Genomic DNA, 25,645 nt, shown 5'->3' on the forward strand with positions numbered 1-25,645 from the left:
GCATTTTTCCAGTGTGATTAATTGTGCCAGTATTCATTTGCTCACCTGTGGAATTTTCAAGTTCCCCAGCCTGCTGTCAAGAAGATGCATAATAATGGTATAAAGGTTTCAAAATGCTGAATACCCTGAAATACTCCACTTATCATCTACCCAAAAGCTTTCCCTAAGCCATGTATTAGATAGTTGCCATTGTTCATCACTGGGGAGAAAAATAGTAAACAACAACAAAGACCCAATAAAAGAATGGAATCATGGGAGCTGATCTTCCCTGGCACCAATGGAAAAAACACTCACCAGATTATCTAAAATGCATTTTTATCAGCATGCTTTGGAATAAATATGCCAGTTCAATTACTGTTATGTTCTACTTTAAAAAAAAATACATCCTTGGGCCAGCACTGTGGCTTAGTAGAATAAGCCTTTATCTGCAGTGCTGGCACCCCATAGGGAAGCTGGTTCGTGTTTTGGCTATTCCAATTCTGATCCGGCTCCTTACTTATGACTTAGAAAGGCAGACAAGGAAGATCCAAAACCTTAAGACCCAACACCTACACAGAAAACCTGGAAGAAGTTCCTGGCTCCTGGCTTTCCATCAGCTCAGCTCTGGCCATTCTGGGAGTAAATCAGCAAATGGAAAATCAGTCTTTATCTCTCTCTCTTCATCTCTCCTTCTCTCTATAATTCTGCCTTTCAAATAAAAATAAAATAAATATTTTTCAAAATGCCCTTTTACTGTAGTGGTAAGAATCTGTACCCTGAGGTCCCCGGAGAGAGACCGGGAAACCTCAAATGGGAGACCAGGATCCCTGGGGAAGCAGAGTATTAGTATTCTCTGAGTCATTTTTTTCTATATGAAATGCCAAGGTAAACTTGCTGTTTTCCTCTACTCCCCAACACATTGGAAAAGTGTACAAAGGAGATAAAAGCATATTTGACTTGAATTACATGTTAGTAAACCAACTTGGATTTTTTGCCAAGCAGCCTGGCTTCAAGATGTCTTAAACAGTAGGCTGCTTTCTTGTAAATCAGTGTCTGCCTTGGAAAATTATTTCCAGTGAGAACAATAGCTGAATTTTCAGAATGCCCTGCCCTGGATGGCTCTCACTGCGATACTGAGCCATTTCTGTGGAAATCACATGGAAACTCTTTGACCGTTCACTTACATACTTGATTATTTATAAGACGAATGAAATTTTATGTGAGCACCCAGGATTTCCTAAAGATATTTAGGTAGAATTGCTCCCCTCATTTCTATCCTATTAAATACTATAGGTTGTTCATTAATCCATCCTGTACTGTTACTACAAGGTGGACAAGATGCTTCTGGTCACACTCAGGAAATGCTGGGTTCCATACAGGCTTGTTATCATCGTGGCAAAAATCTCTCTTCCGCAACTTCAGTATGTAAACCTGCATTCTGAAGCGAAGTGTAAGGTTTTTTCCAACCTCGTTTGACCCAAAGTGTTCTATCGCAGCATCTCGCTGAAGCCAAGAGTCTGCAGATCAGGCTCTGCGTTGGCTCCTATGGAAGTGTTCAATACGTCCCGGTGGAGCTCTCGCATTATCCACTTCCAACTGCATGGGAATTGTCTGTTGATAGCCCTTGCCCTAGCCCTGTTCACGAGGATAGGTATGCAAATAGAATCAAAAACACAAACTGGTTTCTTCTAACCAGATCTCAGCCCACGTACTCCGAGGTAAGAAAATAGTGAAAGAATCCCTTCTGGCAGGTTGACCTGTACCAACACTGCTACTTAAAATAGAATTTTTAAGTGATAGGAAAGGAGAAAGGAAACAGAAGCTTCCTACACGGTATGTGCCTTCCACTCAGCAGAGCTGAAAGACCATTTTCTTCAATTCGAAATGGATAGCCAACTTTCTCTGTTGTTGCTTTGCTATTCAGATTTCTGTCCTCTTTTTCCAGCCTATTTGCTCTAACACTGAATTTTAAGCATCTCTAAAAATGCTTGATATGTTATTATTCTTTCCAGATATCCTCTGAGAGCCAAGTGGAGAACATTAAGGAAAGAAAGGGAAATGAGGCTGGCCACGGTGCAGTGAGAACAAGCGCTTCGACAAGAGGAGGCTCCCCAGCCAGAGACTTGACTGTGCCATCAGCATGAGAACTTACCACTACTTCTTGCTGCTCTTTTGGGTTGGTCAGCCCTACCCAACATTTTCAGCTCCGTTATCTGAGAGGACTAGTGGTTTTCCAGCCAAGAAAAAGGCCCTGGAGATCTCCGGAAACAGCAAAAATGAGCTGAACCGTTCCAAAAGGAGTTGGATGTGGAATCAGTTCTTTCTGCTGGAGGAATACACAGGATCCGACTACCAGTACGTGGGCAAGGTAAGATTCCTTTGGGTGTGTTGACAGTCTGCATTTAAAAGTCTGAAGAAGTTATTGCTTATAAATAGACTGGGAGGGTGTGAACTCTTCCCAATAGAGTAAGAATCCTTGCTGATCTAGGAAGACCTTTTTTTTCTTTCTACTTGAGTAGTTTCAGGAAGATGACTGTAGCAAGGAGCTTAGAAATGTTAACACTGCAACAAAGGAAGAGAAAATGTTCCTACTGCAAATGAAACACCCACAACCATCCACATAGGATTATCACAAATCCTTTAATTTTTATTGCAGCCTAAAAAACGTAGCCTAACTATTCAATGAAGGAAGATGTACTAAAAATAGGCACTGGGTGATTAAGCTGTAAGGAAAGTTAGGCTCCCTTGCCTCTTTCTGAAAGCAAACATCCTACACTTGACTCCTTTGGCCAGTTCCATCCTCACTGTTTCTCCCTACTGCTGGCTTCTGGGTGTGTCCAATCTCTCTGACCTAAGAGTCCTTCGCAGCCAAAACCCCCCATTGCCTTAGTCTGGGGGCCGCTGCTGCTGATACAATGATGATTACTCCTAACTGGCAAGAGCCCAGCATTTCAAAGCCTTGTGATTTAATTGTAGTAAGGCTTACAAAAGAGAAAAACGGTTACATAAACGTACTATTTCTGAGTATCATCCAAGATTTTGTTGACTCAGAAAGCCAACCAGGAAAAAATCACTAACTGTAGCTCGCACAGAGTCAGGCAAGTGGCTCGCGTGGACTGTCATCACGGGGGTCCCTGAAACTTGACCAGCTGCTACGTTCTTGTTCCAGAATATCTGCATACTGCCACAATCCAAAACAGAACAGGGCTCTTTGTACTTTGCAGGTTCTAGGTTTCATGTGGTAATACAGATAAGAAAAGTTACTGTCACTCATCTCTTGAATGCACAGACTGACGATGAATGTAAAAATACAGAAGATCAAATGTCTGCATTTGGGAGTGTAGCTCTGAGGCTTTTTAAAATATCTTTCTTAGGACAGTATGCAAATAATTTCAAATTTGCAGATTGCAAGAGCTTCATGTTACACTTCACTCTGTCATCAAATAGCTCTGAATATCTGTATACAAATAGTTCTTGTCAAGTATTTACCACTGCGAATGAAGACAACCCATCTATGACTTGAGCTGCGGCAACTCGTCAGTGTTCCATTGAAGTAAATTATTAATGTGGAATAAAGTAGGAGAGGACGTACTGAGCAAAAGGGCGAACATCAACTCAGGTCCCCAAGGATCTAGCCACATACCTGCCGAGAAATTCACACACTGTGTGAATACTGACGACAACTCCCTTACTTCACATCCTTTCTGAAGTCTGAATAACGAGAAGATAATAAACTGATGGTTCTAAAAAAGTCTTAAATTCTTTAAAGCACATCTCACAACAATGTGGCATTATTGTCACAGGTTTTTTTTTTCCAAAAGTGTTTTTTTTTTTTAAAGATTTATTTTTATTATTTTTTCATTGGAAAGGCGGATATACAGAGAGGAGAGACAGAGAGGAAGATCTTCCGTCCGATGATTCACTCCCCAAGTGAGCCGCAACGGGCCGATACTATGCCGATCCGAAGCCAGGAGCCTCTTCCGGGTCTCCCACGCGGGCGCAGTGTCCCAAAGCCTTGGGCCGTCCTCAACTGCTTTCCCAGGCCACAGGCAGGGAGCTGGAAGGGAAGTGGGGCTGCCGGGACTAGAACCGGCGCCCATATGGGATCCCGGGCGTGCAAGGCGAGGACTTAACCACTTGCGCCACCGCGCCGGGCCCCCCAAAAGTGTTTTATCTCAAAGGTTGATCACCTCCCCCCCCCCCCCCGCTTTTCCCTGCCTGCTTTTCTTATGAAGGTGTGATGCCAGTTTACTTAACTATACTGTTTAGTCTAGAAGCAGGGCGAGGATGTTTGGGGCCATGGAGCCAGCACTGGAGTTGTTAACAGTGATTGCTAGGAGTTGTAGCACAGCCAGGGCTGCAGTTGCAGCTTGCAAACTCCAGCAGATCCAAGAATGCAGTGATGTGCCACCACTTGCCAATTTTGCGACTGGGCAGGTTAAGGGCCTTTCCAGAATGTGCACACAGCAGTGTCTAGCTGGTGGAGTCACTGTGTGTTTGAGACAGGCACTGGCATTTGGTGCATAGTAGGTATACAAGGTCATTACTAGCGGGACAAAAAAAATTCCTGGTGTGTGGGGTGTGTGTTCAATGAATTCAACATGTAACTTACTAAAGAGGAATACTGACTTTTTAATCACTGCAGAAATGAAATGGGCTAATTAAGGAATCTCTCTGTGAGTGGGGAATGTAGAGAATTGTGACAAAATCCCTTCACAGCCACAGCTTTAGCTGGATTTGAATATTCCATGCAACTTTTCCTACCTTACCAGCCTGTGAGCCACTCCCTGCTGCTCTCTTAGCTTCTCCTGGGAGAATGTCAGTCTCACCTGCTTGCACTGCCCTGTCAGATATGTTTAAAAAGTGTTCCTAAAACAATAGCTTTGGAATTTCCCCAAAACTGTCTTTGGAAGTTAAGTGATCTCAACAGACAAAAGGATTAGTCCACAGTGTTTTTCCACTGCAGCTAAGAATAGAAAGAGACAATAAGCCCCAAATGAGAAGACAAGGATTTTCTCCTCCCTTGTAGCAACACACTGGACCACTTCTGAATGACTTGGAATGGAACAGACTCCTGGGGTTATCATGCAGCCCCACTAGGTCAGGAATCATTGGGAGAAGAAAAAGTTCCCAAACCTTTCTTGGTTCTCAGAGTCTATTTTCACAGTGTCTGCAGGCTAAGAGAAACACCAAATAGTTCCTTGTATAGACAGTGAGGTGTAAACAATTTAATCTGTTCCAACAACCTATAACCACTTGAAAAACTAATACAAATTGACAGAAAAAAAAAATCTGTATTTTATTTTACTTTTAAATAACTAGTTACTTACAAGTGGAACATGTGATTGCATTAGGCATTGCACAGTTTCTCAGTTGTTTCCTTGTCTACACTGACTTGGGTACTATGATTGCTTTTTACTGCAGCAATTACTCAAAACCCAAACTCAATATAACGACACTGTCAACAGGAATGCAGCGCCACCTACCGTTGAAACTCTGGACTTGTATAGGATTCTGGTACTAGAATCCTTGCTTAGAGTGGGTAAGCCAGACTTGTATTCCTGAAGGACAGAGTTGACTGTGACCTAGTACTGTAGCTGAGCAAGCAGCACTCGCAGTGGAGGAAAGACAGGGTCACACTGTCAACCTCTTTATCTGTGATTTGTTCTAGTTACCGTGGGTTCAGGCCATGGCAGACTCAGGACAAAGTGAGACATCATGTGGGGACATGCAGGTATAGAGGAGAGAAAATAGGGAGACCCACAGGGGAAAACAGAAGCAAAACAGGGAGTGCAGGTGCAGGAGCCAGTGGCAGAAGAGTGAGGACGAGATGGTACTTGGCAAAGGCGCTTCCTCCTCCTCCTGTGTTAATACTCCCTGGTGCACAAACATGTACAAGTGACAGCTGGGAAGGGAAAGTGCTGAAGGCCTATTAGAGCTGATATGTTGCCACACCAAATTCTGATGCTGGAGGAAATCTCGGCACTTCACACCTAAAATGGACAACACAAGCAGGGTTAAGAAAGAGCTGCCGGGTAGGCAGAAGGGACCCTGCCTATGGAGAGAGTTTGTTGGCTTGAGACACAGATGTGGATACAGATAGGATAGCTTTCCTAAAAGGCTTGATTATTTGGAAGCCACTTAGAGATGTTTTGCCATAAGTAGTATATAACAATTGCATGGACACTTGTTAGAGAGGCAGAACTTTGCCCCTTTGTCCCCAAGATCTTATTATATCTAAATCTACATTTTAACAAGATTCCCAGGTGAGCCATGGGTACATTAAAGTTTGGAAATGCTGCTTTTGAAAATGCCTTGCCTGGGCCTTGCCTCCCCAGAGATTTGGGCTTTAATTAAGTATTTATGATTCTAATATATTGCAAAACTTGAGAACTGCTGCCCTACGAGGATATCATTGCCAAGTATGATAACAAAGTGTGGCAAGTTCAATGACAAAATGGGGATTCACAGAAACAGCTTCAAAACAAAGGAGAGGGGCCAAGTGGGCTCTGGCATTTCACAGAGCTTCCTAAAGGAGGTGATGCTGTTTGAATACTGTCCTGAAGGATAAGCAGAGAATCAGCTCTCACTTGGGCGAAGAAAAGGCCAGGACTGTCCAGTTAATGGGCTGCAAGAGTCAAAAGAGAAGTTCAAAGGTTCAGGGGGTAAAGACGCACATAATCACCAGAGTGAAAGGAGTTTCGACCAATAGAGAAAACACACGTAGGTAGGGGCTTTCTTATCACAGGCATAGGGGAAGAGTCTTTGGTTTTGCACAAATGCATTTAAGGTTTGGTTTGTGTTACCTTAATAGAAAGGCTCAAGGGCAGTAATGTAACAGAAATCTTTTAACCTCTTCTGCCAACTTGACAGAGGAAATACACAATTCCTGCACAATGACTGATACAGGGCCTAAGATTATGTTTTATATGAAAAAGAACACAGGTGGATGTAGGTCCAGGTGAGATTTTGAAGATGTGAACATCCACAATAGCAAGATGAATATGTTTAAAATCTCAGAATTATGCCTAGTTTTCAGCAAGATTTAGACATTCTCGTCAAACACCCTTTGTCTGATTCCCTTGATTCCTTATCGTTATTGTTCAGCCTCTCTTCTTGGATAATGTTTATAGAAGAGTTTCTCCAACTGAAGCATTTGAGATGTTTCCATTTTACCAGTGTACCAGGGGATCTGGGAATTGAGGGAGGTAGAATATGATCAACTACATACTTGTACATTCATAGATATCTTCCAGTGTTAGATTTCTGAAAGTCGGTGAAGAGTTTCTTTTTTGGGACTTTTGCACAAATTTGATATGCTGGTTTTTACAAATATTATGAAAAGGTATGTTTTATTTAAGGTTGTTAATACAGCTTTCCTAATACAGCATTCTCCTGAGCTCTTGAAGTGAGCACCTACCCAATTCAGTGAAGCTACTTTTCTCAAGATAACTAGACAATAATGTCTTAATGGCCCATAAAAACAAAAGTTGTCAGCCATAAACCCCTTTACAATTAAGGATAAACAATTATTTGTTCCTATAATTACATGCTTCAATTTCAACAAACATGAAGCACTATATTACCCATTCTGATAGAGTTTTTGAAAGATGCAGTCATTAAAATATTGTTTTCTTTTATTCAATTATTATCATTTTATTATCACTAGTATTATTATTAAAAGGGGCATAAACTTAACAATAGAAATATCCTGGAAGCTCCCTGCTTCAAGTGCACTATTTCATTGGATCCAACTGTGGTTTGGCTGTGGTTTGGGCCCAGCAAACCTCAGGCTAGAATTTAATTGCTCTGTAACATGCTGAGCTGTGGTCATGGGAGCCCTGTCCTCCTAAAGGGATTGAAGTAATTACCATCCAGCCAGGGTCATTATCACAAAACTGGGTGTCATCAAACATGTGGCCACCTCTGTCCCCTGTGCTTGCTCATGAGCTTTAGCAGCCTGGGTCCCTCACCATAACCTGAGTAGAGGCTGGCATCACTGCCCTGGACTAGCAGCCTCCAGAACCATGAGCCAAAAGAAATCTCAAGTTTTCTATCACAAACAACCGAAAATGAGCTCCAACTGATCTGCACAACAACCCTGATATGAAAATATTATTTCTATTCCCCGTTCTGCAAAGGAGTCCCCTGAGGTGCAGAGTTTGTCAGCCCAGTGTCTCCCACTGCTGGGAACCTGACACTAAACCTCAATCGCCTGACCACTCAGCACTCTCCCTTCCCCATGTGTCCATCACCTCACACAGCCATTCAGGCTGTACTTGAGAAAGACACCTCTAACCACACTAAGGCGTTCAGAGATGGCCATCTCTGCAGTGTCTTCTGAGAACCTACTGTGTGGAATCCAAGCGAGGCAAGAAAAAGAAAGTTTAAAAAAACTACTTGCGAAACCACACAATTATTATTATATATGAGTTATTATTGTGCACGTTCCTTTTACTTTTTCTTGATTTTAGTTCCCAGAATACATTGGTGATATTCAAAATAGTTATATCTGAGACTTTTTAAATTAGATATGCAATTAGTGATGTTGTTGGCCATTGTGATTTTTAACATGTAACTTTTTCTTTCCCTTGATAACCTTCTCAAAATTTCTGTTCTGGTTCAATGGCCTGCAATCATCTTTTCTCCTGGAGACAGAGCAAGTGCCTTGGGCACATCTTTCTTCTTCATCATTTAAATTTTATGCTGAGCCATTTAGCATTTTTATATTTCAACTGGTAAGTGTATTTAAGAGCAAGTATGAGCTTGCACTCAATCATCAAATGTACTTTTAAAAAATAGTAAAGTTAACAGCTGTGAATAGTGGCAGGAATCCTCATTTTATTTCTGCTGATATCCCTTTCATATTGACAAAAGCTTCAGTGTACCATTTGATGCTAAGAAAATACGGTATGTAGCAATTTTATGACTCTTTAACCACCCCCGCCCATGCACCATAGCTCATGCAGAGTGCATTTAGAATGTGTGACCTTGGTCAGATCAAAGGCAAATATTTAACTGCCCAAGCAACAGAAACAGCAAAGAAACACAGAAAATGGTAAATAATGACCAACTCCAAATATTCCAACTTTCATGTCACTATTTCCTGCGGAATCCTAGGGCCTCCTGCCTGATTACAATTTGTTGAACCAAAGCAGAGGGATCGAGGTGAATGAAAGAGAATTAAGAGTTCTTATCTTTGTTCAGTGGAGCTATTTGAAGAATAGATACTAAATTCCTAACACATGGTAATCAACTGTCAACTGAGTGCTGAATGTTGGGCATGGGGGTTAAACGCCACATGAGGTGCCCAAGTCCCATGTCGAAATGCCTGGGTTCAAGGCTCGGCTGCATTGCTGAATCCAACTTTTTTATAATTCCCATCCGGGGGTGGGGGGACAACAGATCACAGCTCTAGTGGTTGGATCTGCCCCCCTGGCTGGGAGATTTAAGTTGAGTTCAGGGCTCCTGGTTTTGACCTAACACCAAATCCCAGGGTGCTCGTGTCTCTCTCTCTCTCTCTCTCTCTCTCTCTCTCTCTCTCTCTCTCTCTCTCTCTCTCTCAACCCCAGCTCTTATAGGTATTTAGGGAGTGACCTAGAGAATTAGCACTCTCATTCTCTTTTTCTTTCTCTTTCTCTCTCTCTCCCTTTCAAATGCATTAATAAAGAAAGAAGTAATATTTTTTTCAATGCCAAGAGATACTAAAACCATTCCCTTTTTTCACATCCATAGATATGCCTGGGATACACCAAGACCAGAATCATAAATTTAACTTTTAGACTCCTCCACCTATCTAGCCAAAATTAAAAGGTGTCTTCATTATGCTCTCTCTGTGTTTTATCATAAACTAAATAGGATGCTGGTACAGTATTCTTCTTTTAATCACCTTAATCAAGACTAGCAATCATGTTTAGATTTTAGTGCTCCACTGGAAACTCAGGAAGGCAACCGCTTCTATGCAGGTGTTGGCTACTGGTAGTCAAATGCATTGCCTATAGGTATCTAGGCTGCCCATCACAAAGATGCTAAATTTGATCCTCATGAAGATGGGAAACATGCTAGCATTCTTTGTAAGACTCTCTTTCCAGCCTGCATCAGAGAAGAAGCTAAAAAGGAACACAGAGTTCCCCATAAGAGACTCAGAAAAAAAAAATTTTTTTTACTGCTATTATTGATAAATGAATAAAAATAACAAGTGTTCTCTAAAGACACAGTACGGAATCAAATTTGAAATTATGTGACCTGGAATAAGGGGGGGAAAAAAGGAGCTTCCTAAAATTTTTCACAGGGGAAATATTTATAGTCCATTCCAGTTTTCTCTTCACAGAGAATACATAAACCTAAGAAAAGAGGCATTTTTGAAGATTAAAATGTGTACATGTGTGAAATACATGAATACATATATTAGGCGAGTCAGTGTGTTTCAAAGGACTTGAGGGGAGTAGCAGAGGCAGAGCCAGAAGTCTGAAATCATTCTGCATCACTAAAGGGAGCAGAGATTGGAGTTAAGAAGGCAACTGAAAGAGTTGTCTACGCTGTGGTATTTTTTGAATAAATTTAGAAATAAAATGCTTTTCATTTACTCAATGATTATTCACTCAAAAGTCTGAGTTAATAGCTAGGCAGACTGTCTGAGTCCCAGCTATATGTTGACTACCTGGGTATTGTCAGAAAGTCCTCAACTGTTTGATGAGAGGAGTTAAAAAAAAATGATTGTGGTGAGGATTAAATAACTGAAGACCCAGAAAACACACAGAATAGAACCTAGCATGTCATGCTTCCCAGTAAGGACCCGAGGCAAGACTGCTTGGTCAGGAGGTAAGCCAGTGTGTTATAAAGTGTGCAGTGTTCTTCAGATGGGGGAAATAGGCGGAGACAGGGAAAACAGGGTGAATACATGACCACCCCCTTGGGGTCCCAAGGTTCTGTGAAGTCAATTTAAGTATTACAGGCCTGACTAAAGCAGCTGAGAAATGACTTATCAACTACACTTCACTGTGCTAAGGATGGGGGGAGTGAAGGCATTTTCTTTTATCACCAAAAGCAAAAGCAAAAGAAAACATACAGCATACCTTACAAGATTGGAGCCTGGACAGTTTTGGTAGCTTCTTGTTATTAAGGCTTTCCATTATTTAATTGGAAAATATCAACACTTTACTACTTTGAGTTGTATCATTTCAGTTGCAATGAAATGTTAGAGTAAGTTAGGCCTTCTTCCTTTCCTTTAAAAAAAAAAAAACTAGTAGTTTTTTTTTTCCTTTTGTCTATTTGAAACGCAGAAAGATGAAGAGAGAGAAAGAAACAGAAACCTCTTCTTCCAGTTGTACACACCCAAATGCTGGCTACAGCCAGGACTGGATGTGGCTTAAGCTGCTATCCTCTAACTCAACCTGGGTGTCCCATATGGTTGGCAGAGACAAAGTATATGAATTGTTACACTCTAGTTGTACACTAGCAGGAAACAGGAATGGGAAAGCCGAGCTCCCAAGCAGCCTCTTCCCTCCTGCACCACTCAGTCACTCCAACATCTTACATCTTCTGATAGAAAAGCTGGATAGAAAGTTAAAATTAATATCGCTTCCTATTATTGAACCAAAGTTTTATTGTGGAGAAATTAGAGTTGATTTAGTTATTTGATTGCCCTGTAAATTTTACAATTTTACCTTTTTACAGGCAAAGTAATTCATTCCTCTTTAAGGTGGAAATCTGGCCTTAAATATGTTGAGTTGAATTTTTTATTCACTCCCACGGCTGCTCTTTCTATTAGCAGTTGATATACTGAAGTTAAACCTGTGAATATTTAGACCTTTGTAAATCCTTCAAAACCCTAAACTACATATCTTACTCATCTAGCACAGATTTTGCGTAATGGAAATGACCAAGATGCAAACGCCATACAGATACAAAGTCATCTTGTTATCTAAACAGCCTCCCAATTTATCCCCAACTTTATTAAATGTATTACACAAGTTAAAAATTGCATATATTTAAAGAGTGTAACATTTGATAGATGAAATGATAGCTACAATTATGGTAACTAAGATATAGTTACACTAGAGTCAAACAGTTACCACAAGTATCTATGTGATGAGAACATGGATTGTCTCTGTCAGTTTTCAGATTATAATACAGCTTCATTAATTACATAGCAAGATATGTATTTCTCCATGCCTTCCAATGTATTGATGCTACGGTCTGATTAACACATTATGAAGAGTGTTTTGTGTCACTGAGTTAACAACTCAAAATCTGAAGAAACTACCTCTGGAAATTTCACTTCAAAGCAACACAATTATTGCATGATATAACAGAAGAAACCTCAAGCTTAATATGTAAGCCAGAAGCAAAAAATGAAAACACAATTATACATGCATAAACTAACCCTCCTTAAAAAAAGAAAACACATAACACATAACAAATATACCATATCACCAAATTTGGCCCCATTAAGTCTCTCACAAATAAAAATCAGACATTATTTAGAGTCTTAGAAGAACATTTGAAACAAAATGAGCAAAAGCCATTTAAAGCAATTTCTTTTTCTTAAAATTCCTCAGAAGCTACTTTACACAGACAAATGTTCAGGAGAAAAGAAATCATTTAGAATCTGAGAATGTTGATTGTAATGCTCCCCCCAAAATAAAATCAACTGTAGAGAAAATTGATAACGCAGACACAGAAAAAAAAACCCATATAATGACTCATTCTCTTTTTTTAACCAGCTTTGTATTCTGATCAACTGAGTTAGAGTTCTCCAGAGAAAAATCATTTCTGAAAAGCAATCTCACCTTCCTTCTTTCCACCACTTATGAGTATAATTTATAAGAGGAATATGCAAGAGAATTGGTAAAGTTCTGCTTTTAACTAGTTACGCAGCACTTTAATATGCTTGATGGTTTAATTTTCATGCACCATAAATGCTTTTCCTTAGTTGATATGGAAAATTTGGGAAGGGAAGAGAGAAACCCAATGATGGTAAATAGCTTCCAGGAACTGGTCCTCCCCTTTAAGTGTCAAGTAGAGCCACCTTTTTTAAAATCACATCCCTGTCTTGAATGTTCCTTCTAGCCACCCAGTGTAAAGAGAGGACAGGAGGGGCTGTTTGCCTCGTAGCAAAGCCACTACCTTAGTGGTCTCCTATTCATTTGCCTCTTAAAAGGAAAGGCATTTTTAAAACCAGGTCAAGAAAATTAAGTGACATGGGCAAAGCTGCATGGTAGTATTTTATCCAATTTTATCTCCTTTCAGCAGCTTCAACATACCTCACTTGAATGTTACCATAAAAGTGTGAGAGAATCTTGACAAGGGGAGGGTTCTGGATGGGGAGGAACCGCAAAAGACAGAGAGAGCGCGAGAGAGAGGGAAATCATCTCCTAACAGGCTATCAAGGATGAAGAGTTTTTTTCCCCAGCATTTTAATTGCATAAAATTTCTAGAGATAAGGAGTAATAATAGCATTTTCCATGGTGTTGATGGCTTAATGGTTTATAAAACGTTTTGCGTTCCTCAAGTCCATTCTATTGCACTTGAGGACACAGAATCTAACAGGACTTCCTCAAGTCCATTCTGTTGCACTTGAGGACACAGAATCTAACAGGACTTTAAGGATCACACAGCCATGGTCAGCAGAGCGCCAGAGCTGGGACTGGAGCCCAGCTATTTTACGGAATAACTCTTTCCATACACTACATCACTGAGGGACTGTTTTATACAAGGTGGACAAATAGAACAACGGCACAAATGCTTAGGTGGAGGAGGCTAGAAGAGCACCCAAGTTCACAGCACTGACATCAGAGTGAGGATACATCACCTGGTGTGGCCATCAGACAATACCTATTTCTCTTCATTCATCATTTCTATCCATTTAGTTTCTTTAACGCAGATGGAAACACTCTTTTGAAATCATTTAAGACCTTATAAGCTGGTTCTAAAGCAAAAAAAAAAAAAAAAATCCTAATGACTGAATTCACAATGCTCTTTCCATTTTATAACTTTTTAAACATTTTTCTCATTGCTTTTCATGATACAGTCCCAACGGCCCAGGGATCCCCCCTCAACCCACCAATTCCCAGCCCCTCACTATTTTCCCCATATTATTACAGTGGTATATTCCTTCAGCAACAGTCACAGGTCCAACATTCTGCTATTTAAGTGTAGCATGGCATTATAGGTATAGAAAATGGTAGATGGTCTACCATCTTTTTTTTAATTAATAACATTGTATTATGTGACACAGTTTTATAGGTACTGGGATTCCCCCCACCCCTCCCATAATCCTCCCCCACATGGTGGATTCCTCCACCTTGTTGCGTGGATGGTCTACCATCTTATGATCAAGGTGTATTCAAGTTTCACTGGGAGTCCTCCTTGATTCATAAGTAGAGATGCATACTGAAAGGTATCTTCACTTCTCTATATCCTAGTCTCCATTATACAGTTCCTCTATCAGAATATATGTATATACATATTCACCTGTACATCTATTTATCCTGTATTTTGCATGAAGGTTGCCTGATATCAGACAGAACATATAGTATTTGTCCTTTTGGGAAGATTTGTTTCACTGAGCATAATGGTCTCAAGTTGGCACCATTTTGTTGCAAATGATAGTTTCATTCTTTTTAATTGCTGAGCAGTATTCCATACAGTAGATGTACTACAGCTTCATTGTCAATCCACTCTTTCAGATGGGTTGTTTCCATGCCTTGTTTAGATTTTTTTAGATTTGCTGAAGACACAGAGTTGTGGATCACTTTTTCATTTGCAGATTTTGTGTCCTTTGGACATATCCCCAGGAGTGGGTTAGCTAGGTCACATGGTAAATACATTTTCAGTTCTCTTAACACTCCCCATACTGACTTCCATAGCAGCTGCACTAGTCTACACTCCCACCAACAATGAAGTGGTATATGTTCCATGTACATCCACGTCAGCAGGTATTATTAGATTTCTGTGTTCGTTGAAACCTCAGTGTGGTTTTTACTTGTATTTCCCTGATACCTAGGGAGCCTGAGCATTTTTTTTCATTTGTCTATTAGCCATTTGAATTTGTTCGTTTGAAAATGACTGTCCATTTCTTTGTCCCATTTCTTCACAGGTTTGTTTGTTTTGCTGTCATTGAGGTTCTAAAGCTCTTTGTAATTCCTGGATACTAGTCCACTATCTGCTGTATAGTGTGCTAAGATTTTCTCCCACTCTGTTGGTTGCATATACACTTTGTTGATCATTTCCTTTACTGTACAGAAGATTCTTAGTTTGATGTAGTCCCATTTATTTATTTTGGATTTAACTGCCTATGCTTTGATGACTTTCTAAGTTTTCCCAATTCTTATATCTTGTAGCATGTTTCCTATGTTTTCCCGTTAACAGTTTGATAGTTTCTGGGTACAGATTTTGGTTCTTGATCCATTTAGAGTTCTTTTCTGTATAAAGTGAGTAGTGGGGATCTTGCTTTTTACCCCTGCAGGCTGCTATCCAATTATTCCAACTACATTTGTTGAAGGAGACCAGATTTTTCCCCTGGATTATTTTCAGTTCTCTTGTAGAGGATGAGTTGGCTGTGCATGTGTAGGCTCCCGTTTGGGGTTTTTATTTTGTTGGCATTGATCTTCTCTTTTTCTCTACTAGTACCAAATTGTTCTAATGACCGCTGCCCTGTAGTATGTCTTGAGGTCTGAAATTATGATTCTTCCAACTTGATTTTTATTCTTCAGAACAACTTTAGCTATTCACAGTCTCTTGTGTTTCCAAATGAACTTTCGTATCATTTTTTTCTATTTCTGAGAAGAATGTTGTTTGGATTTTGATTGGGATTGCACTGAGTGTGTATATTACTTTTGGTATTATGGTCATTTTGATTATGTTGATCCTGCTGATCTAGGAACATGGTAAATTTCTCCATCGTCTTATTACTTTTTCTAATGGTTTGTAATTTTCATCATAGAGCCCTTCCACATCTTTGGTTAGGTTTATTCCATGGTATTTATGATTCTTCTCTGCTATTGCAAAGTGATCTGTACTTACAAGTCCCTTCTCAGCCATGGAGTTATTTGTGTATGCTAGTATCATCAATTTAAGTACATTAATTTTGTACCATGCTATCCTGCCAAATTCTCTTCTTTATTGAATCTTTTGGAACTACAAACAGGAATAGTCTAAATCCTCATTTCTGATTTTAATTTATTTAATTTTTTTTTTATAACTCTAGTGAGGACTTCCAATACTATGTTGAATATGTAGTGGTGAAAGTGAACATCCTTTTCTAGTTCCAGATCTTTGTAGAAAAGCTTCCAGTTTCCTCATTCAGTATTATACTGGAATTGGGATTTGTATATTGCTTTGACTGTGTTGTAGAATATTCCTTGTATGCCTATTTTGCTCAGGGTTTTTAGCATGAAGTGCTTGGATTTTCTCAAATGTCTTCTGTGTATCTATTGAAATGATCATCCAGTTTTTGTTTTTCAATTTGTGGATGTGTTCTGCAACATTTATTGATTTGCATATGTTAGACCATTCCTGCATACCAGAGATGAATCTTAGCTGTCCCCAACAAATGGCCTGTCTGATGTATTGGCTAGTTATTAGGTGAGGATTTCTGCATCTGTGTTCATCAGAGAAATCAGTCTGCAGTTCTCGTTCTCTGTTGTATCTCTGACTTCGGTACTGAGATGATGCTGGCTTCACAAAAAGAGTTTAGAAGGACTGTCTGCATTTTCCATTGTTCGGAGTAGTTCATGGAGAACTGGAGTAAATTCTTTTTGGAACCTTTGGTGGAATTCAGTAGTGAAACCATTTAGTCCTGGGCTTCTCTTTGTTGGGAGGGATTTCATTACTGATTCAATCTCTGTCCTGATTATAGCTCAATTTAGATTTTAATTACCTTATGATTCAGTTTTGGTAAATTGTATATGCCCCAAAATCTACCCATTTCTTCTAGGTCTTCTGATTTGCTGGCACATAGTTGCTTAAAATAGGTCCTCATTATTCTATGTATTTCTGAGATATCTTGTTATATTTTCTTTTTTGTTTCTGATTGTTGGTTTTCCCTAAAAACCAGCTCTTTGATCCATTCATCTTATGTATTGTTCTTTTGATCTCACTTGGATTTATTTTCTCCTTTATTTTGATTATTTCTTTTTTTTTCTGCTAATCTTGGAACTACTTTGCTGTTATTTTCCCAACTCCTTCACATATATGGTTAGCTCATTTACTTGGCTTGATTTTGATTTTTTAATTTGCTGAGGCTTGTTTTGTAGTGTTTAATGTAATAATTCCTGGAGAAGTTTCCATGTACTGATGAAAAAAAGTGGATTGTGTGTCTGCAGGACGAAAGACACTGTAGATATCAGTTAAGTCCATTTGTTCTATTGTCTGGGTGAGCTCTGTTGTTTTCTTGCTGAGTTTCTGTCTCTCTCATTGAGGTTAGTTGGATGTTAAGGTTCCCCATTATTATTTTATTGAAATATATTTCTTCTAGAAATGCATTAATATTTTTTTCATGTAGCTAGGAGCCCTGGCATTTGTTCCATATACATTTATTACAGTGATTTCTTCTTGTCAAATGGATCCCTTGATCATCATGTGGTGCTCTTCATCTCTCAGTGCTTTTCATGTCAAAGTCTCTATTATCTGATATTAGTACGGCTACACCAGCTTTTTCTTCCCTTTCCATTAGCCTGGAATATCATTTCCATCCTTTTACTTTCAGTTTTTGCATATCTCTATCGACAAGATGTATCTCCATTTGGAAAAGTTACATGAGTCCTGTTTTTTGATCCAATGCATTTTTCTGTGATTTGACTGATAACTTAATCTATTTACATTCATGTTTAATGGCAACAGGAAGTGATTTGGTCCAGCCACTTTAGCAATGTGTCTCTCATTGGTTGATTTAGTTTTCTTTTGTAGTTATATTGAAATGTTATCCATGTTTGTCCTTGGATTACACAGGTATTATTTTTTTTTTCCCTGTCTATAGCACATTTGTAAGCAACATTTGTAGGGCAGGTCTGGTAGAGGCAAAGCCTTTTCAGCTTTTGTTTGATTTGGAAGTATTTTATTTCATTTTAAAATACAAAGCAAAGCTTGTATTCCAAGCTGACAAATCTTTTTCTATTAGGATCTGGAATATGTCACTCCATTCTCTTCTTGCCTATAAAGGTTTCCCCTGAGAGGTCAGCTGTGAGTCTCACCGGAGTTTTTCTGCAAGTTAATTGACTTTTCTCTCATGTGCATATTTAAATATCTTTTATGTTCAACCAAAGATAGCTTGATTGTGATGTGTCATGTCAAAGATCATTTTTGATCTACTCTATTTAGAGTTCTGTGGAGTTCGGTTTCCTGAATCTTTCTCCATGATAGGGAAGTTCTCAATTATTATTTCTTGAACACATCTTTTAACCCAGCTTCTCCTTCTGTACCTTTAGGAACTCCTACAATTCTTTCATTTGGCCTTTTGATGGAATCTCTTAATTCTTGGATGCGTTTTTTAGCTTTACACAGTTACTCTTCCAACTTTTTGACTGTTTCAGCATTTTTACAGGAGATGTCTTCCAATTTTGAGTTTCTCTCATCTGCCTTACTCATTCTATTATTGACACTTTCCACTGAATTTTTAAATTGCTGCATTGTATTCCTCATTTCTAATAATTCAGTTTGATTTTATTTCAATGTTGTTGTTTCCCGTGTAACATATTTCCTTAAACTCCTGTATGTGTTTCTTGTTGTTGTAAACAGCTTTATAATAACTTTTTAAAATTCTTTATCTGGCAGTTCCTCAATTTCTTTTTCAGTTAACTCTGAGATTGACATGGTCTTTTGCTCCTTTGCAAGGGATGTGTCAGTAACTTCATTTCATCGTGCCTTTAGCTCTTTTGCCACTTTGGCCATTGCAACTCTAAGAGTTTCTTCTCCTTGGGGCTTTTTTTTAAAGCTGTGTCATCCACAGGTCCATGTGTGGACTTTACTAATCCCATTCAGTGCCTGGTTCTCTGTTGACCATCACTCATGCCACTTCCTCTGGAAATTTTCAGTCCTGGACTCCCATGCTGCTCTTCTACCATGGCCTCCACAACCACAGCTCCTGAGTTGCCACTCTCCACCCATTGTGATCTTGTGTTTGGGGCATGGGATGCCAAGCCATATTATTGTTCCAGTGGAAACAATGCAATGTATTGAGCCAGAGATGAGTTCTGCCGTACTTATTACATGTATAACTCCTTGTTGTCCCGCTCCAGAGCCTTTGCCATAGAATTCAAAATGGTGCCTAATGTGACCATTGTCAGGGTCTGGCTACGAAATCAGCTGTTACCCACACTCACCCGTTCCAGCTCTGCCACTGCTTCTGCGTGTGAGTGGATTTTTAAAATCAGCAGAGCCCGCAGTTCTATGGCTAGATCCATGTCCTGAGCTCCCGGTGATCTCCACTTCCCACCTGATCTCCGTTGGAGCTCCAATCGCCACAGGAGTATCTGTAGTAGTACGACCCTGCTATCTCTGCTGCTTCCCAGTGCCCATGGGTCTCCAGGTGCCCCTCTGCCATGACCTGCCCTCTCCTATAGCCATGATCGCACCCTCTCTGCTTCTCCTCAGCTAATCCTTCCCTGTTTTAACCTGCCCTCCCTATATTCTATCATCTTGCTCACCTTTCCACTATATTCTTTCCCAGTAGCATCCATCATTAGTTTCTATCTGTGTGAGCAGGCTACGGATTTCAAAGGCAACTTCATTTATTGTACACATTCAGAATGCTTAAAAGCTAGGAACTTGAAGAAGAAATAGTCTCTCCTTGAAGAAAAGTACTCAAAGGAAATGAAAACTACATATGAGAAAGGAATCTGTCATCCTATGTTTACAGCAGCACAATCTACAATAGCAAAGAAATGGAAACAATCCAGATGCCCATCCAAAGAGGGGTGGTTAAAGAAACTGTGGTACATCTACTCCATAGATTATTATTCAGCCATTAAAAAGAATGAAATCATACCACTTGCAACTAGATGAACCCAACTAGAGACCATCATCCTCGGTGAAATAAGTCAAATCCAAAAGGACAAATGCCATATATTCTCTCTAATATAAAGAAAACATGATGCAAATTAGGCTTTTGTGGTTTTTTTTTTTTTTCGTCACCCATGCGTTGGTTATTCAGCGACGTGTTTTTTCTACTCTATGGTGCTGTGTTTTTTTTCCTTTTTTCATTCTGACTTTGTTTTAACTTCATATCTGTTGTCAATCTTATTTTGTGGCTTCTCACTTAAAGGAATGTAGAGTGATGGAGTAACAGACACTACCATATCCAGATGTGAGGATACGATATAATATGCATCCCTACTTACAAATCAAAGATGTACTCCCAATGAAATATATCTAGAAAATGGGATACTGGATCACCTGACATTGTACCAGCAATGTTGGGACACACTTAAATAACAGACGGATGGAATTATAACTTGTTGTGAAGGCCTATACTATCATTACAACATGAGGAAAATCAGTCAGGGGGTGGAAATTTGGGGGGAATCCCAGACCACACATAAGTGTATCATAAAGTCCAAAATAAAAAGTTACTGTCAAATAAATAGATAAAAGTACTTATTTTGTAAAGGTATTGCTTTAACTTTTCAGATCTTAAGTAAGAATCAAAAGTTAAGAATATTACATCTGATATATTTTTAAGCTTGGACGAAAAATGCATTTTGGAAAAAAATCAATTAGCTAGCAAGGAACAGTTTTTTAAATTTCTGTCATTTGCACCCTCAGGTCTCAGATGTCTCATTTTATCTATTAATGTTTTCCTCCAAGGTGTATATGTCAGAAAAAGAGAGAGGGAGAGAGAAGAGTCAGGGGCCACAGCAGGGAGTAGGGGTGAGGAGACTGCTGGCAATTGCTGAAGAGATCATACTGCAAGGCAAATTTTAAGTGGTGAGTTACAATGCTGTACTAAATCAGCCTTTGACTAGGTTTCAGGCTCTCAGCTTGATTTACCACCGGCTTTTTGAAAATGAAAATCTTAGACTAAGCAGGATCTGAGACTAATGTCCTTGTATGCCAAGACAACCCAGACCTTGGGCTTCAAAAGCCAAGCAAAAGACAGTAAACATAGCCTTCTTGGGGAAACAACTTCATGCATTTAATAAAGCAAAAAGCATTTGTTTAATTAATAAATCCCAAATGAACAATAACATCTATTACAGTTTGTATCATTTGTGCCAACAGAATTTACAAATAACTTAGCCTGAGGTCTAATGTAATAAATATAATGACTCCAGAAATATCTGTAGTCATTGTGGGAAGTGCTGCTTTAGTAACTTGCTCTGATGACAACAAGCACAACCTTGGGAGTCAGGCAGATCTTGGTGTCCTTCCTGGTTCTGGCCTTCTTTTTTTAATCTTTTTTTATTATCATTATTATTATTATCATTTTATGATACAGTTAAAGATGCTCCTGGGATTTCCATTATCCCCTCCCCAATCCCCCCCTCACCTAGTTCCCCTATATGATCACTAAAGTATAGTTCTTCATATACAGTCATATGTCCATCATTGCAGGCATGGACAATGGCAGAGTCCAGCAACCTATTGATATACTGAACAGTTTCATTGTAAGTCCATCTTTGCCTGGTTGTAGAGATGCATACCACATTGTATCCTCACATCTGGATTGTCAGTCTCCATTTCACAATTACTGTACATCCCCTTAAATGAAAAGTCACAGTACAAAATCAACAACAGAAAGAAAAACAGAAATTTACAATGCCATGAAGTTAAACAACATGTTACTATTTATGACAGTCTCCATTACACAGTTACTAAACATCCCTTTAAATAAAAAGCCACAAAATAAAACCAACAACAGGAAGAAAAAAGAAATTAACCATGCCATGAAGTTAAATAACATGCTACTGAATGACTAATGTGTTGCTGAAAAAATGAAAAAGAAAATCAAGAACCTTCTTGAAAATGATGCTACTGTATGATCTATGAGTCATTGAGGAATTTAATCAGAAGAAACTGCTTTGAAGAGATGAAACTAACAAAAACAAAAACATCAAAATTCATGATACAGTTTCTGCTGATTTTTGTTGGTGAAGTGTGTCTCCTGTAGGCAACAAATAGATGGGTCTTGTTTTTTAATCCAGTCTACTAATCTATGATGTTTGATTGAGCTTAAGCCATTTACATTCAGGGTTAATATGTAAGGGTGGTACTTTGGTCCTGTCATTTTAGTAATGGGTTGTTCGTTGATTTAGTCTTCTGTTGTCATTTTGCTGGGATGTTCTTCACATTTGCCTTTGGTTTTGTTGGGTGCTATTCCTCTTCTCTGTCAAGAGAACATCTTGAAGTGTCATTTGCAGGGCAGGTTTGGAAGAGGCAAATTCTTTTGACTTTTCTTTACTGTGGAAAAATTTTATTTCATTTTCAGACACAAAAGAAAGTTTTGCTGGATATGTTATCCTAGGCCGACAATTTTTTCTTTTAGAATCTGGAATATGTCACTCCATTCTCTTCTTGCCTGTAGAGTTTCCTGTGAGAGGTCTCCTGTGAGTTTAACTGGCATTCCTTTATATGTCAACTGATTTTTTTCAGGTGCACATTTAAGGACCTTTTCCTTATGTTCAATTAAAGAGAGCTTGATGATCATGTGTCGTGGTGAAGATCACTTTTGATCAAGCCTGTTAGGAGTTCTGTGCCCCTCCTGTATCTTGTTTCCCAATTCTTTCTCCAGATTAGGGAAATTTTCCCTTGTTTCATTAAATATATTTATAAAGCCAGTTTCTCTTTCTGCACCTTCTGGGACTCCCATAACTCTTAGATTTGGCCTCTTAATAGTGTCTTTCAGTTCTTGAATAGTTTTTTTGGCCTGAACCAGTTCTGCTTTCAGCTTTTTGTTTGCTTCCTCCTGGTGACAGGAAATGTCTTCTAATTTTGAGATTCTTTCTTCTGCTTGCTTCATTCTATTTTGGAGACTCTCCACTGTACTTTTAATTTGTTCTACTGTGTTCTTGATTTCTGATATGTCAGCCTTAATTTACTTTATTGCTGCTATTTCCTACTTAATATATTCCCTAAATTTTTTGAACTCTTGTATGAGCTTTTCATTGTTGATCTGAAGCTTTGTAATGAGTTTTCTGAATTCTGTGTCCCCCATTTTCACGATGTCATCCTCAGTTAACTCTGCGGTTGACATAGGATTTTGCTCCTTCACAGAGGAGTCTTCAGTAATATTCATTTTGCTCTTGGTTATTGTACTTCTGGTTAGCAGAGTCTTCTCCTTGGGGCAGGTTTCTAAACTGTGTCACCCATAGGCCTACGGTTTGATTTTACTTACTGCAGTTGGTACACAACTCTTCGTTTACAGTGAGTTGTGCCGCTCCCTCCAGCGAGTTCCAGGTCTGGGTTGTTATTTTAGATTTCCACCATGGTCTCCACAGCCCCAGCTCCTGGCTCACCAATCTCTACCTCCTGTAATATCATGCTAAGTTTGCACTGTTGTCTCTGCAGCCTTTCTCCCACTTCTGGTTGGAGCAGGTCCCAGGATTAGGGAGACACCAGGTGTCCTATATAGCTAGGTTGTTGGTGGCACTGATCTTGCCAGAACCTGTTGGACATTAGGTCTGGGTGCCACACGGACCTATTTTGATCCATATGATGCCACAGTCGAAATTATTTTCCTGCGGGACCAGTGCAATCAGCTGAACTCAGTGAGTTCTCACAAGCTCAGCACATGCACAGTTCACTGTTGTCCCTGCAGTCCTAAAATTTTTGCCACACTGTACAAAATGGCGCCTGACTTGCCACTACTAGAGTTCTTGATCTGCCAGCCATCAGGTCTGAGGGCTACCCAGACCTTTCTTGCGTGGGACTAGCAGAATGCCATATTGCTGCAATTCACTGAGTCAGAAATGAGTGCACTCCCAGCTTGGGGTATGCTCAGCCCTTTCTGTTGCTTTTGCCTCCTTAGGCAAAATGGCGTCCAATTCAGCTCTAGGGGGTGACTGGGCTGTGAAATCTACCCTGTTCTCACACTGCCCATCTGTGATCTGCCACTCTGTCTCTGCTCCTGGTCAAATCAAATGGACCAGCAGGACAGACAGTTCTTTGTCTGGGTTCACCTCCTAAGCTCCCAGTGAAAGTCCCTTCCCACCTGGTTTCTGGTGGAGTTCCGGCTGCTGGTGGAGCTCAGATCCCCACTAGCTGAATGCTGCTGGATTATCAGTCACTGCAACACTGCACTGCTGTTTTCACTGCTTTCCTGTGTCTGACAGTCTCCAGGCACCCCTCTGCTGTTGTTCTGTCCTGTCCTATTTCCTGGAATGTGTTCTCTCTGCTTCATCCTGATTAAATGTTTCTCCATCCATTTAAATGTGTCCTTACCCTATTCCACCATCTTGATTCTCCTCCCTGGTTCTGCCCATAAAGGTACTTAATTTTTAAACTACTGAAGACCTCAGGTTTTTTTTACCATATAAAACTGGAGAAAAGATTCTCTCCTGGAGTGATCACAAGAATTATCTGATGTGATACACAAAACATCTTGCAGTGCCTGGTATGTCGCAAGAATTCAATAAGAGTTCATTTTTTTTTTCTCTCTATGCCAAGATTCTTGAAGTAGCACCTGCAGTTTTAGTTTTCTGTGCATTCCAGAGCTAAGGAACTACTTCTTTCGTTTCCTATTGCTGCTATAACAAATATATTGAGTGGCTTTAAATGACATATAGCTCTCATCTTAGATTCTAAGAATTGTACCTTTGAAAGTCATTCATCCAAAATGGGATTCCCTGGGCTGAAATCAGGTGGTCTACAAGGTGACTTCTTCCATCTTTAAAGCCAGCAGCTTAGCATCCTCATATTTATATTCATTCATTCTCTTTCTGCTTCTCCCAACCCTTTCCCCCTCCCTTCCTCTCCCTTCCTCTCTCTCTCTCTCTCTCTCCCCCCCCCCCACACACACACACACATCCCAACCCTCCATTCCCCTTTCCATTATAAGGACCCTGTGAATAGACAGGGTTCTCTCTTATATTATTTATCTTAAAATTCCCTATCTTAGTCTTAATATGCAAAGTCCTTATTGCCTGCTAGGTACATAGTTACAGTTTCCAGGAAATAGCATGTGGCTATCTTGGGATGGGGAGAGGGTCTAAGGCAATCTTCTTTCCTCCAAAACTATGAAAGCACTGAAGTTCATTCATTGAGTAGTTACTCTTGTACTTGTGACACTGAATTCTACATATTGAGTGTGAAGTTAAGTGTCAAGGGAATTAATACATTTCCCCCGTGTTTAAACTTAAAATTCTTTTGCTTTTAGCACTTTGTCAAAAAATTCTCTTCCACATAACACAAAGCCTGTTTTGGTGTTTATTAAGTTTAACAAAAGATTGGATTGTGCAGGGTCATACTGAATGTCTGCAAATGCAGAATTCGTTATGTTATTGTTTATGTGTGTTTTCAGGGTTAGAAGGTACATGGTGAGAAAAAAAAGTGAAAGTGCAGAAGTTGAAAGCAATGGGTTACATAGTTGCTTGGCACTTAAAAGACTGATTGATGTGGCATAAGCTTTTAGTCACTATTTCTATAACGGAATGAACAGATCCACAGGAAATCAAACCATGCTGTGGGATGCTGACAAGTGTCTTGCATCCTGTGTTGCCTCAGTTTACTT

At 39.6% G+C, this 25,645-nt stretch overlaps 1 protein-coding gene across 2 annotated transcripts in view; it reads left to right on the top strand.

Moving 5' to 3' along the window:
* The first annotated feature begins 2,119 nt into the window (after positions 1–2,119).
* Positions 2,120–25,645, top strand: part of CDH6 (cadherin 6) — a 58,099-nt gene continuing 34,573 nt past the window's right edge. The window contains exon 1 of one of the 2 annotated variants that reach the window (XM_040977654.1): positions 2,120–2,347. In XM_040977654.1, the coding sequence (XP_040833588.1) occupies positions 2,120–2,347 (228 nt within the window). The remainder of the gene's footprint in view (positions 2,348–25,645) is intronic. The other variant, XM_040977655.1, reaches the window with a different exon arrangement.

The sequence above is a fragment of the Ochotona curzoniae genome, unplaced genomic scaffold, assembly GCF_017591425.1.
Source record: "Ochotona curzoniae isolate NIBS_2020 unplaced genomic scaffold, NIBS_Ocur_1.0 contig_2754, whole genome shotgun sequence".
Lineage (NCBI taxonomy): Eukaryota > Metazoa > Chordata > Mammalia > Lagomorpha > Ochotonidae > Ochotona > Ochotona curzoniae.